Genomic DNA, 14140 nt, shown 5'->3' on the forward strand with positions numbered 1-14140 from the left:
TTTTGGGGAGTTTTTGGGGATTTGGGGAGTTTTGGAGGAGTTTGGGGAGTTTTTAAGAATTTGGGGATTTTTGGGGAGTTTTTGGGAATTTCGGGATTTGGGGAGTTTTGGGGGAGTTTGGGGGATTTGGGGCATTTGGGGAATTTTGGGGGATTTGGGGAGTTTTTGGGAATTTGAGGGATTTGGGGATTTTTGGGGGATTTGGAGGATTCGGGGATTTTTTGAGGGTTTTGGGGATTTGGGGGAGAATTGGGGAGTTTGGGGGGATTTGGGAGCACCTTGGGAGTCGGAGTTGCGTGCACCCTCCAGCGAGGGAGGGTGAGAGAGGATTTGGGGGAATTTTGAGTTTTGGGGTCTTGGGAGAATTCAAGTTTTTTGGGATTCAGGAGTTTAGGGATGGCAGGAGGATTTGAGGGACAATCGGGTAGGCTTTGGGGGACGGAGGATTTGGGTGGGTTTTGGGGACAAATTGGGGTGGGTTTGGGGGGATTTTGGGGACAGAGGTGAGTTTCTTGGGGGGGATTTTGTGGGGATTTGGGAGGAGGATTTGGGGGGAGTTTGGGGGGGATTTGGGAGGTTTTGGGGGGAGTTTGGGGGATTTGGGAGGAGTTTTGGGGGATTTGGGGGATTTGGGGACAGTTGGGGGATTTGGAGTACCGTGGGGTGAGTTTTAGGGGATTTTGGAGGGATTTGGGGGGATTTGGGGGAATTTTGGGGGATTTGGGGGATTTTGGGAGGATTTGGGGGAATTTTGGGGGGATTTGGGGGACAGTTGGGTGGGTTTTGGGGGAGTTTTGAGGGACAGGAAGAGGAATTGGGGAGTCACCCCAAAATTTGGGAGGTTTTGGGAACATTCCGGAAGGTTTTTGGGGTGTGTCGCTCTGGGCGTGTCTCTTAAAGGGACAGCGCTCCTTTTTCAATGATTCCTAATGGGGGCGTGTCCCAGTTGTGGGCGTGGTCTGTTCAGAGCATGCCCCGCCTCTTAAAGGGACAGCGCTCATTTTCCAATCCAAACATGGGCGTGTCCCAGTTGTGGGCGTGGTCTGTGCGGGTCATGCCCCGCCTCTTAAAGGGACCACACTCCTTTTCCAATCCAAAAGTGGGCGTGTCCTCTCTTAAAGGGACAGTGCTCCTTTTCCAATCCAAACGTGGGCGTGGTCTTTGCTCCCCTGTGGGCGTGTCCCTGCCCTTAAAGGGACAGCACTCCTTTTCCAATCCAAATGTGGGCGTGTCCCAGTTGTGGGCGTGGTCTATGCAGGGCGTGTCCTTGCCCTTAAAGGGACAGCGCTCCTTTTCCATTCCAAAAGTAGGCGTGTCCCGGTTGTGGGCGGGGTCTGTGCTCCCCACCTGGGCGTGTCTCCCCTTAAAGGCACAGCGCTCTTTTTCTAAGCCAAATGGTGGGCGTGTCCTAATTGTGGGCGTGGTCTGCACTGGGCGTGTCCTTCCTCTTAAAGGCACAGCGCTCCTTTTCTAATCCAAATGTGGGCGTGTCCCAGTTGTGGGCGTGGTCTGTGTTGGGCATGTCCTCTCTTAAAGGGACAGCGCTCCTTTTCCAATGCGAATGTGGGCGTGTCCTCTCTTAAAGGCACAGCACTCTTTTTCCAATCCAAACATGGGCGTGTCCCGGTTGTGGGCGGGGTCTCTCCTCCCCACCTGGGCGTGTCCCTGCCCTTAAAGGCACAGCACTCATTTTCCAATCCAAATGGTGGGCGTGTCCTAATTGTGGGTGTGGTCTGTGCAGCGCATGCCCCGCCTCTTAAAGGGACAGCGCTCCTTTTCCAATTCAAATGTGAGCGTGTCATAATTGTGGGTGTGGTCTGTGCTGGGCGTGTCCCCCCTTAAAGGCACAGCGCTCTTTTTCCAATCCAAACGTGGGTTTGTCCTCTCTTAAAGGCACAGCACTCTTTTTCCAATCCAAACATGGGCGTGTCTCGGTTGTGGGCGGGGTCTGTGTTGGGCGTGTCCTCTCTTAAAGGGACAGTGCTCTTTTTCCAATCCAGACATGGGCGTGTCCCAATTGTGGGCGGGTTCTTCCCCTTAAAGGGACAGCATTGCTTTTTTATTCCGAATGTGGGCGTGTCCTCTCTTAAAGGCACAGCGCTCTTTTTCCAATCCAAACATGGGCGTGTCCCACTTGTGGGCGTGGTCTCTTCCCCCCCCCCCCCCGGGCCTGCCCCGCCCCTTAAAGGGCCCTGTCCCTGCCCGCAGAGCGCGCCCCGCCCGGGCGGGTGCTGAACACGCGCGCCATGAAGGAGATGTACCGCAGCTACGTGGAGATGCTGGTCAGCACCGCCCTGGACCCCGACATGATCCAGGCCCTGGAGGACACCAACGGTCAGTCCTGACCCCCCGAGACCCCCTGAGACCCCCAGGGACCCCCCAGGGATCCCCCTAACGCCCCTCCCTGCCCCCCAGACGAGCTGTACCTGCCGCCCATGCGGAAGATCGATGGAATCCTCAATGACCACAAGAAGAAGGTGCTGAAGAGGGTGACGCTGAACCCCAGCCTGCAGGTGAGCCTGGGGGGCTGGTTGTGGGGCTGGGGGAGAGGTGTGGGGCTGGGGGAGGTCAGTGTGCGGCTGGGGGCATCCTGGGAATGGATCTGTGGGGCTGGGGGGTGACTGGGTATGGGGCTGGGGGAGGTCGCAAGGGGGCTGGGGGCTTCCTGGGAAGGAATCTATGGGGCTGGGGGCATCCTGGGAATGGATCTGTGGGCCGGGGGAGAGGTCAATATGGGGCTGGGGGTGGTCAGTGTGGGGCTGGGGGACGGTCATGAGGCTGGGGGCAGTGTGGGGCTGGGGGCTTCCTGGGGAATCAATATGAGGTTATGACATTCTTGTGGATTTGGGGCTGGCAGGGTCAGTGTGGGGCTGGGAGAGGTCAGTGTGGGGCTGGGGGCTTCCTAGGAAGGAATCTATGGGGCTGGGGGCATCCTGGGAATGGATCTGTGGGGCTGGGGGGTGACAATATGGGGTTGGGGGCATGGTGGGAAGGGCTTTATGGGGACCCCAAGGGTGACCCTGCAGTGACCCAGAGGTGACCGCAAGGGTGACCCTGAGGTGACCATGAGGTGACCGCAAGGGTGACTGAGGTGACCCCATGGTGACCCTGAGGTGACCTTGAGGGTGAGGTGACCCCAAGGTGACTCTGAGGATTATCCTGAGGGTGACCCTGAGGTGACCATGAGGTGACCCCAGTGTGACTCAAGGGTGACCCTGAGGTGACCCCGAGGTGACTGCAAGGGTGACCCTGAGGTGACTCTGCTATGACCCCAAGGGTGACCCTGAGGTGACCTCAAGGGTGACCTCGCGGGTGAGGTGACGCCGAGGGTGACCCTGAGGTGACCGCAAGGGTGACCATGAGGTGACCCTGAACGTGACTCTGCTATGATCCCAAGGGTGACCCTGAGGTGACCGTGAGGTGATCCCAAGGGTGATCCTGAGGGTGACCCTGCTATGACCCTGAGGTGACCCCAATGTGACTCCAAGGGTGACCCTGCGGTGACCGCAAGGGTGACCATGAGGTAACCCTGAGGTGACCCCACGGTGACCTCGAGGTGACGGCAAGGGTGACCCTGAGGTGACCCCGAGGGTGACCCTGCTATGACCCTGAGGTGACCGTGAGGGTGACCCTGAGGGTGATCATGAGGTGACCCTGAGCATGAGGTGACCCCACGGTGACCCTGAGGTGACCCCAAGGGTGACCTCAATGTGACCCCAAGGGTGACCCTGAGGTGACCCTGAGGGTGACCATGAGGTGACCCCATGGTGACCCCGCGGTGACATTCCCCCCTCGCCCTGCAGGAGGCGCTGCACACCTTCCCGCAGCTCCACGCCGAGCCTGGCGAGTCGCTGGTCAAGCTGCGGCCAGGAGGTGACCCTTACAACCGCAAAACCCTCAGCAAGGTCAAGAGGAGCGTGGGGAAACCACAGGTGAGGTCCTGGGGGGTCACAGAGGGATCTGGGGGGACATTTGGGGTGTCCTGGGGTGACCTGGTGTGACCCTTACAACCACAAAACCCTCAGCAAGGTCAAGAGGAGCGTGGGGAAACCACAGGTGAGGTCCTGGGGGTCCTGGGGGGTCCTTGGGGACATTTGGGGTGTTCCTGGGGGTCACTAGAGAGGTCACAGGGGTGTCCTGGGGTGACCTTTATAACCCCAAAACCCTCAGCAAGGTCAAGAGGAGTGTGGGGAAGCCACAGGTAAGGGTTTGGGGGTCCTGGGGGGTCCTGGCGGGTCACAGGGGTGTCCTGGGGGGTCACTGCAGGGGTCACAGGTGGCCTTGGGGATCTCCAGGTGTTCCTGGGGGTCCCTGGGGGTCCCTGGGGGGTCTCCAGGGGTTCTGGGGCTTCCTGGGGGTCTCTGGGGGTCCCTGGGGTTCCTGGATGTCCCTGGGGGTCTCCTGGTGTTCCTGGTGGTCCCTGGGGGTCCTTGGGGGTCTCCTGGGTGTTTCAGGGGGTCCTTGGGGGTCTCCAGGTGTTCCTGGGTGTTCCTGGTGGTCCCTGGGGGTCTCTGGTGGTTCCTGCGTGTCTCCAGGGGTCCCTGGGGGTCCCTGGTGGTCCCTGGAGGTCTCTGGGTGTCCTGGAGGTCTCTGGGGGGTCTCCTAGAGGTCCCTGGTGGTCCCTGGGGGTCTCTGGGTGTCCCTGGGGGTCTCCAGGTGTCCCTGGAGGTCTATGGAGGTCCCTGGGGGTCTCCAGGGGGTCTCTGGGTGTTCCTGGTGGTCTCTGGGGGGTCTCCAGGTTTTCCTGGGGATCTCTGGGTGTTCCTGGGGGTCTCCAGGTGTCCCTGGAGGTCTCCAGGTGTCCCTGGGGGTCCCTGGGGGTCCCTGGGTGTCCCGGGGTCCCCTGAGCCCCTCTGTCCCCCGCAGGAGTTCAAGGTGGAGGTGGAGAAGTCCTTCCTGTACACCTTGTACCACTCGCTGCACCACTACAAGTACCACACCTTCCTGCGCTGCAAGGACGAGGTGAGCGAGCTCACCTGGGGCACCTGGGCCACCTGGGCCACCTCCCTGTCACCTCCCTGTCACCTCCCTGTCACCTGAGCCACCCCACTGTCACCTGAGCCACCCCTCTGTCACCCCATTGCCCCCATGTCCGCTGTACCTTCCTGCGCTGCAAGGACGAGGTGAGCTCACCTGGTGCACCTGGGTCACCTCCCTGTCACCTGGGTCACCCCTCTGTCACCCCACTGTCACCTGAGCCACCCCACCGTCACCCCATTGCCCCCATGTCTGCTGTACCTTCCTGCACTGTAATGGCGAGGTGAGCTCGCCTGGGTCATCTGGGTCACCCCTCTGTCACCCCACTGTCACCTCCCTGTCACCTGAACCACCTCTCTGTCACCTGGGTCTCCTCCCTGTCACCTAGGTTACCCCCCTGTCACCTGTGTCCCTCCCCCTCATGGTGACCATTCTGGTGGCCATGTCCTTCATCACAGTGACCATCCCCTTTCTGGTGGCCACAGCACTGACCATCACCTTCATGGTGACCACAGCACTGACCATTCTCCCCATGGCAATGACCATCTCCATCCTGCTAGCCACAGCACTGACCACACTGGCCATGGCATTGACCATCCCATCCTGCTAGCCACAGCACTGACCATTCTCCCCATGGCAATGACCATCCCCATCCTGCTAGCCACAGCACTGACCATTCTCTCCATCCTATTGACCATTCCCCCATGGCAATGACCATCCCCATCCTGCTAGCCACAGCACTGACCACACTGGCCATGGCATTGACCATCCCATCCTGCTAGCCACAGCAGTGACCATCCTCTCCATGGCAATGACCATCCCCATCCTGCTAGCCACAGCACTGACCACACTGGCCATGGCAATGACCATCCCCATCCTGCTAGCCACAGCAGTGACCATTCCCCCATGGCAATGACCATCCCCATCCTGCTAGCCACAGCAGTGACCATCCCTTCCCCATTGGCCATGCACTGACCTCCCCTCCATCCCACTGACCATTGCCCCTCCTTGTTGCCACCCCGGTGACCACTCCGGCGGCCCTGGCTGTGTCCCCTGACCCCTGGCTGTGTCCCCTGACCCATGTCCCTGACCCTTCACCTTGTCCCCTAGCCATGTCCCTGAGCCCTGGCTGTGTCCCTGAGCCTGTCCCTGTCCCCTGTCCCTGTCCCCTGACCCTGTCCCTGTCCCCTGTCCCTGTCCCCTCCCCATGTCCCTGACCCCTGGCCATGTCCCCTGGCCATGTCCCCTTACCCCTGACCTTGTTACCTAGCCATGTCCCTGGCCCCTGACCTTGTCCCTCAGCCATGTCCCTGACCCCTAGCCTTGTCCCCTGTCCATGTCCCTGTCCCCTGTCCCTGACCCCTGACTCTGTCCCTGTCCATCTCCCTAGCCCCTGTCCCTGCCCCTGTCCCCTGACCTTGTCCCCTGACCATGTCCCCTGTCCCTTAGCCCTGTCCATGTCCCTGTCCCTAACCCCTGACCCTGCCCCTGTCCATGTCCCTGTCCCTCACCCATGTCCCCTGTCCCTGACCCTGTCCCTGTCCCCTGACCCATGTCCCCTGTCCCTGACCCTGTCCCTGCCCCTGTCCATGTCCCCTGTCCCTGTCCCCTGACCATGTCCCATGTCCCTGTCCCTGTCCATGTCCCCTGAGCATGTCCCATGTCCATCTCCCTAGCCCCTGTCCATGTCCCTGACCCATGTCCCCTGTCCATGTCCCTGTCCCTGACCATGTACATGTCCCTGTCCATGTCCCTGTCCATGACCCTGTCCATCTCCCTGACCCCTGTCCATGTCCCCTGCCCCTGTCCCCTCACCCATGTCCCCTGACCCTGTCCCCTGTCGCTGTCCCTGACCCTGTCCCTGACCATGTCCCTGTCCCTGTCCATGACCCTGTCCATCTCCCTGACCCCTGTCCATGTCCCCTGTCCCCTCACCCATGTCCCCTGACCCTGTCCCCATCCCTGTCCCCAGACGACGGCGATCGAGGGCCGCGCTGAGGACCTTGGCCAGGAGGAGGTGGTGCAGCGCTGCATGCGCAACCAGCCGTGGCTCGAGCGCCTCTTCGACTCCTTCAGCGACCTGCTGGCCCAGGCCAGGGCCAAGTGCGCCTGAGCCCCCGAGAAACGGGGACAAGCCCCCGAAAAAAACCCGGGATCGACCCCAAAAATCGGGGAGAGCACCCCGGAAAATCGGGGAGAACACCCCGAGGAATGGGGTGACACTCCGGAATTGAGGGGGACAAAGCGGGACTGAAGCTCCTCTGGTGGGGATGAGGAGGGAGATCCCACATCGATTTGGGGTTGGGGACATGCCTGACACCCCCAGGGCACCCCAAAAAATGGGAGAAACCCCCCAAAAAATCCGGGATCGACCCCAAAAATCGGGGAGAACACCCCGGAAAATCGGGGTGACAACCCGGAATTGTGGGGGACAAAGCGGGACTGAAGCTCCTCTGGTGGGGATGAGGATGGAAATCCCAGTTTGGGGACATCAGTTTGGGGTTGGGGACACACCTGACCCTCCCAGGGCACCCCAAAAAATGGGGAAACCCCCCAAAAATCCGAGATTGTCCCCAAAAATCGGGGAGAACACCCCAGAAAATGGGGTGACACTCCGGAATCGAGGGGGACAAACCAGGACTGAAGCTCCTCTGGTGGGGATGAGGATGGAGATCCCAGTTTGGGGACATCAGTTTGGGGTTGGGGACACACCTGGAACCCCCCAGGGCACCCCAAAAAATGGGGAAACCCCAAAAAAATCCGAGATTGTCCCAAAAAATCGGGGAGAGCACCCCGGAAAAGTGGGATTGTCCCCCGAAAAATGTGGGGTGACACTCTGGAATCGAGGGGGACAATCCTGGACTGAAGCTCCTCCGGTGGGGATGAGGATGGAGATCCCAGTTTGGGGACATCAGTTTGGGGTTGGGGACATCGATTTGGGGTTGGGGACACACCTGGAACCCCCCAGGGCACCCCAAAATATGGGATCATCCCAAAATTTGGGGTGACACCCCCGAAATTTGGGGGGAAAAGCCCAGATTGAAGCTCCAGCAGTGGGGATGAGGATGGAGATCCCGAGTTGGGGACATCGATTTGGGGTTGGGGACATCAGTTTGGGGTTGGGGACACACCTGGAACCCCCCAGGGCACCCCAAAAAAATGGGGGAAACTCCTTGAATGGCTGGAGAATCCCCTAAATCTTGGAGAGCCCCCAAAAATTTGGGGAAATCCCTTCAAGCTTGAGGGAATCCCCTAAATCTTGAGGGAATCCCCTAAAAAATTGGGGAAATCTCCCCAAAAAATTAGGGAAATCCTCAAAAAAATCAGGGAAGTCTCCCAAAAAATTGGGGAAATCCCCCAAAAACTCGGGGAAATCCCCCCAAAAAATTGGGGAAATCCTCAAAAAAATTAGGGAAATCCCCCAAAAAATCAGGGAAATACCCAAAAAAATCGGTGAAATTCCCAAAAATCGGGGAAATCCTCAAAAAAATCAGGGAAGTCTCCCAAAAAATTAGGGAAATCCCCCAAAAACTCGGGGAAATCCCCCAAAAAATTAGGGAAATCTCCCAAAAAATTGGGGAAATCCCCAAAAAAATCGGGGAAATACCCCAAAAAATCGGTGAAATTCCCAAAAATCGGGGAAATCCTCAAAAAAATCAGGGAAGTCTCCGAAAAAATTAGGGAAATCCCCCAAAACTCGGGGAAATCCCCCCAAAAAATTAGGGAAATCTCCCAAAAAATTGGGGAAATCCTCAAAAAAATTAGGGAAATCCCCCAAAAAATCGGGGAAATCCCCCAAAAAATTAAGGAAATCCCCCCAAAATTGGGGAAATCCTCAAGAAAATCGGGGAAATCTCCATAAAAATTAGGGAAATCCCAAAAATATCGAGGAAATCCCCCAAAAATCGGGGACCCCCCATGGGGACAAAGCAACTCCCCCCAAAAATTGGGGGACAGGGTGTGTCCCCCCCAACACCCCCAACCCCAAACTGAGATTTGGGGATCTCTTTGGGGACAAATCGCCCCAAAATATTTGGGATTTTCCCCCAAATTTTGGGAAATCCTCTTTATTCATGACTCCTCCCCCACCCCAAAATTAACAGGGTCTCTATCCTCCCCCCAATTTTTTTTTGGGGGGTGTGGGGGGCTCTGGACCCCCCCGAAAAAAACCCAAAAAATACCCCAAAAAATACCCCAAAAAAAAGGTTTTCCCAACTCCTCCCCACCCCAAAAAATGAGGTTTTTCCCCCCAAAAAATGAGGTTTTTCCCCCCAAAAATGAGGTTTCCCCCAAAAATGGGTTTTCCCCCAAAAATGAGTTTTCCCAAAAAAGCCCCCCCGGCGGAGACCCCCCCCTATTTATATATATGTATAAATGTCTATTTAGCAGCCCCCAATCTCCGCCCGGGGGGGGTCCCCAAATTTTGGGGGGGGGGTCCCTAATTTTGGGGGGAGGTACACCTTGGAATTTTCCCCCCTTTTTCCCCAAATTCAGCCAATTTTGGAGGTAAAAACCCCAAATTTCCCCTCCCCCCCCCCCCCACATCGGGACCACCGTTGTATATAAATTTGGGGAGGGGGGCTTGGGGGGGGGGGGAGGGGGTTTGGAAATTTGGGGGGGTCCTGCCATGAGGGGGAGGGGGGATCCCCAAAAATCACCAAAATCCCCCCAAAAAACGAGCTATTTATTGCCAATTTTCCCCCCTCCGGATGGAATTTTGGGGTAAAAAAAAGGGGAAAAAACCCCAAAATTTTGGGATTCACCTCCCCCCACCCTCGAATTTTGGGGGGGACACCCCCCCGACCCCCCCCCACCCAGGATTTTTGGGGCGGGGGGGCTGTAAATAGTGTATATGCTCAAAAGTCTCTATGTATCATATTGTATTTTCCCCCCCCCGGGGGTCGCGTTTGCCCCCGGGGCAATTCCCCACCCCGGGGCATTTATACCCCCAGGGGTAATTCCCCATTTACCCCCAATTTTTGGGGGGTTCCCCACTTCCCCCTCCCCAACCCGTTTTTTTGTTCATTTAGGTTTTAATTATTATTATAATTATTATTATATATATATTTGGGGGAGGGGGGGCTGCCCCTCGCCCCTCCCCCCCCTCCCCCCCCGCGGGGTTTTTGGGGGGCTGGGGGGGGTTTTTGGGGTGTCCCCCTCCCCCCTCCCCGTGTCCCTCCCTTCTGGAATTTTCTACGGTGTATCGTGACGGGCGTGTCGTGGGTGTTGCCGAGACCTTTTTATCGTTCCCGAGGCTCCGAGAGTTTTTTTGGGGTGAAAAAAGGGGATTTTGGGGTGCGCGGGGGGGGGGGGGTGGGAGTGGGGGAGGGGGTTTTGGGGTGTCGGGTATGGGAGGAGCAGATTTTGGGGGGAAAATCGGATTTTGGGGGTCGAAATTTCGGGGGGAAATCGGATTTTGAGGTCTCGTTTTTGGGGGAAATAAGGTTTTGGGGTCTTGGTTTTGGGGGGAAATCGGATTTTGGGGTTTAGTTTTTGGGGTAAAATCAGGTTTTGGGGTTTAGTTTTTGGGATAAAATCAGGTTTTGGGGTTTAGTTTTTGGGGGAATCAGATTTTGGGGGGAAATCAGATTTTGAGGTCTCGGTTTTGGGGATCTTGTTTTGGGGGGAAAATCGGATTTTGGGAGTCAAAATTTGGGAATCCCGTTTTTGGGATCAATCAGATTTTGGGGTCTCGTTTTTGGGGGGGAAATCAGGTTTTGGGATCTCGTTTTGGGGGTAAAATCAGATTTTGGGGATCAAAATTTGGGGGGAAATCAGGTTTTGGGGTCTTGGTTTTGGGGTAAAATCAGATTTTGGGGTTTAGTTTTTGGGGTTAATCAGGTTTTTGGGGTCAAATTTGGGGAAATCAGATTTTGGGGTTTAGTTTTTGGGGGGATCAGGTTTTGGGGTCTTGTTTTTGGGAGGAAATCAGATTTTGGGGATCAAAATTTGGGGGGAAATCAGATTTTGGGGTCTCATTTTTGGGGTAAAATTAGATTTTGGGGGTCAAAATTTGGGGAGAATCAGATTTTGAGGTCTCGGTTTTGGGGGAAATCAGATTTTGGGGTTTTGGTTTTGGGGAAATCAGTTTGGGGTCTCGTTTTGAAATCAGATTTTGGGGTTTTGTTTTGGGGGGAAATCAGGTTTGGGGATCTCGTTTTTGGGGTAAAATCGGATTTTGGGATCAAAATTTGGGGAGATGGTGGGAATTTGGTTCAGATTTTTGGGGTTTCCATGAGTTTGGGGTCAAATTTGGGTTTGGGGTTTCAATTTTGGAGTCTCGTTTTTGGGGGGAAATCAGATTTTGGGGTCGAAATTTGGGGAGATTGCAGGAATTCGGTTCAGATTTTTGGGAATTCCACCAGTTTGGGGTCGAATTCGGGGGGAATCACAAGACTTGGGAGGGTTTGAGAAACCCCAAAACCCCCTGGAATCTCCCAAATTCCCCTCTGGTGACCCCAAATCCTTCCTGGGACCCCAAAATCCCTCCTGGGACCCCAAAATCCACCTCTGGTGACCCAAAATCCCAACTGGGACCCCAAAATCCACCTCTGGTGACCCCAAAAAACCACCCTGACCCCCAAAAATGCCATTAGAGCCACTGAATCACCTTCTGGAACACCTTAAACACCTTCTGGAATATCTCAAACATTCCCTGAAAGCCCCAAATCCCTCCTGGGACCCCAAAATCCTTCTTTCTTTTTTTTTTCTTCTTTTATTTTTTCTCTTTTTTCATTTCTTTTCTTTTCTTTTCTTTTCTTTTCTTTTCTTTTCTTTTCTTTTCTTTTCTTCTCTTCTCTTCTCTTCTCTTCTCTTCTCTTCTTTTCTCTTTTCTTTCTCTATTCTTCTTTTATTTTCTTTTCTTTTTTCTTTCTTTTATTCTTTTCTTTCTTCTCTTTTTTTTTCTTTTCATTTTCTTTTTTTTTACTTTTCTTTCTCTCTTTCCCTTTCTCTCTCTCCCTCTTTTCTTTTTTTTTCTTTCTTTCTCTCTCTTTCTTTTCCTTTCCTTCTCTTTTACTTTTTCCTCTTTTTTCTTTTTTTCTTTCTTTCTTTGCTTTCTGTCTTTCCTTGCTTTCCTTTCCCTCTTTCTCTTTCTTTCTCTTTCTTTCTCTCTTTCTCTTTCTCTTTCTTTCTCTCTTCCTTTATTTCCTTTTTCTCTCTCTCTTTCTCTCTCTTTCTTTTATTTATTTCTTTCCTTTTTTCCCTTTTTTCTTTTTCCCCCCTTTTTTCCTTCCTTCCTTTTCCTTTTCCTTTTCCTTTTCTTTTCATTTTCCTTTTTTTCTTTTTCCTTTTCCTTTTCTTTCCTTTTCCTTTTCCTTTTTTCCTTTTCCTTTTCCTTTTCCTTTTCCTTTCCTTTTCCTTTTCCTTCCCTCTCCTTTTCTTCTCCTTTCCACAAGAAGCGATTCGAGACAAACCAACTGCAGAGCCAAAAACCGAAACAATTTAATTCCCAGAAAGAAAATTCGAATAAAAACCGTGAGACCGAGCAGCATTTAGAGTCAGAAATAAACCCGAAAAATAAGATTTATTCCCAATTAAAAGGAATTCGAATAAAAACCGTGAGGCCGAGCAGCGTTCCGTGTGGGAAATAAACCCGAAAAAGAGGATTTATTCCCTTAAAAACTTCATTCCTGGCAAGAAATCCCATTAAAAACCGGAACGCAGAGCGTTTAGAGTCAGAAATAGACCCGAAAAAGAAGATTTATTCCCAAAACCAGCGAAATTCGAATTACCGGAGCAACCCTCAGTCCGTGAGGGGAAGGGGGCGTGGCTCCGGCTGGGCGTGGCCGCGTTGCGTGATGACGTAACACGCTGCGTGCCCACGCTGGCATCGTTGCCTAGCAACGCGGCGGAGGGTGGGTCCTCCCGCCCGCTAGGCGGCGCTAGAGGCAGCGGCTGAGGCGCGGCAAAATGGCGGCGGGGCCTGAGGGGGGCTGAGGGGTTTGGGGTGGTTTTGGGGTTTTTTTTAGGTTTTTTTGTGGGGTTTGGTGGGGGATTTTGGGGGGGGATGGGAGGAAGGGGAGTTTTGGGTGATTTGTGGTAGTTTTGGGGGGATTTGGGGGTTTGGGGGTTTGGAAGGGATTTTGGGGTGGGGAGAAGGCAGAAAGGGGTTTGGGGTGATTTGGGGCAGTTTTGGGGATTTTGGAGGGAAATTTGGGGTAATTTGGGGGATTTTGAGGGGGAGATCAGGGTGAGGAGAAGGGAGAAAGGGAGTTTAGGGGTTTTTGGGGTTTTTTGGGGAATTTGGGGGTTTTGAAAGGGATTTTGGGGTGGGGGAAAGGAGTTTGGGGTGATTTGGAAGTTTTGGGGTGATTTGGGGAAATTTGGGGGATTTGAGGGGTTTCAGGGATTTTGGGGTGGGGAGAAGGGAGAGAGGGAGTTTGGGATGATTTGGGGAAGTTTTGGGGTTTTTTTGAGGATTTGAGAGGTTTTGAGGAGGATTTTGGGGTGGGGAGAAGGGCGAAAGGGGGTTTGGGGTGATTTTGGGGAAGTTTTGGGGGTTTTTTGGGGAAATTTGGGGGTTTGAGGGGTTTGGAAGGGGATTTTGGGGTGGGGAGAAGGAGGGTTTGGGGTGGTTTTGGGGTTTTTTTGAGGTTTTTTGGGGGGTTTGAGGGGTTTGGAGGGGGAGGTCAGAGTGAGGAGAAGAGGGTTGAGGGGTTTGGGGTGGTTTTGGGGTTTTTTGGGGTTAATTTGGGGGGTTTGAGGGGTTTTGAGGAGGATTTTGGGGTGGGGAGAAGGGCGAAAGGGGGTTTGGGGTGATTTTGGATAGTTTTGGGGGTTTTTTAGGGGAAATTTGGGGGCTTTCAGGGATTTTGAGAGGGAGATCAGGGTGGGGAGAAGGGAGAAGGAGAGTTTGGGGTGATTTGGGGCAGAAAAACCAGGATTTGGGGGTTCGGTGGACAGGAGGGAGAATTGAGGGGATTTGGGGGTTTTGGGAGGGATTTGGGGTGGAATTTCTGAGATTTGGCGGGATTTGGGGTGGAAAAAGTGGAGTTTGGGTTTTTTTGGGAAGGATTTGGGGTGGAAAAAGGGGGATTTTGGAAGGATTTGGGGTGGAATTTGGGGGATTTGGAGTTTTGGGAAGGATTTGAGGTGGAAAAAGGGGGTTTTGGGGATTTTGGGAGGGATTTGGGGTGGGATTTGGGGGTTTTGGGGTGGAAAA

At 54.3% G+C, this 14140-nt stretch overlaps 1 protein-coding gene across 1 annotated transcript; it reads left to right on the top strand.

The window, feature by feature from the left end:
• The first annotated feature begins 2154 nt into the window (after window positions 1-2154).
• Window positions 2155-7095, top strand: LOC146422947 (proline-rich protein 12-like). The gene is made up of 5 exons (XM_085045321.1): window positions 2155-2334; window positions 2416-2513; window positions 3804-3932; window positions 4867-4962; window positions 6950-7095. The coding sequence occupies exons 1-5, from the start codon at window positions 2247-2249 to the stop codon at window positions 7088-7090; spliced, it is 552 nt and encodes a 183-aa protein (XP_084901447.1). The 5' UTR covers window positions 2155-2246; the 3' UTR covers window positions 7091-7095.
• The last annotated feature ends 7045 nt before the right edge of the window (window positions 7096-14140 follow it).

The sequence above is a fragment of the Lichenostomus cassidix genome, unplaced genomic scaffold, assembly GCF_008360975.1.
Source record: "Lichenostomus cassidix isolate B80296 unplaced genomic scaffold, HeHo_3.0 HiC_scaffold_38, whole genome shotgun sequence".
Classification (NCBI taxonomy): domain Eukaryota; kingdom Metazoa; phylum Chordata; class Aves; order Passeriformes; family Meliphagidae; genus Lichenostomus; species Lichenostomus cassidix.

Coding starts and splice junctions, on each gene's coding strand:
- LOC146422947 (XM_085045321.1), top strand. CDS start 2,247: ATGAAGGAGATGTACCGCAGCTACGTGGAGATGCTGGTCAGCACCGCC. Junction 2,335..2,415: donor GGCCCTGGAGGACACCAACG/GTCAGTCCTGAC, acceptor CCTGCCCCCCAG/ACGAGCTGTACCTGCCGCCC. Junction 3,933..4,866: donor GGAGCGTGGGGAAACCACAG/GTGAGGTCCTGG, acceptor TGTCCCCCGCAG/GAGTTCAAGGTGGAGGTGGA.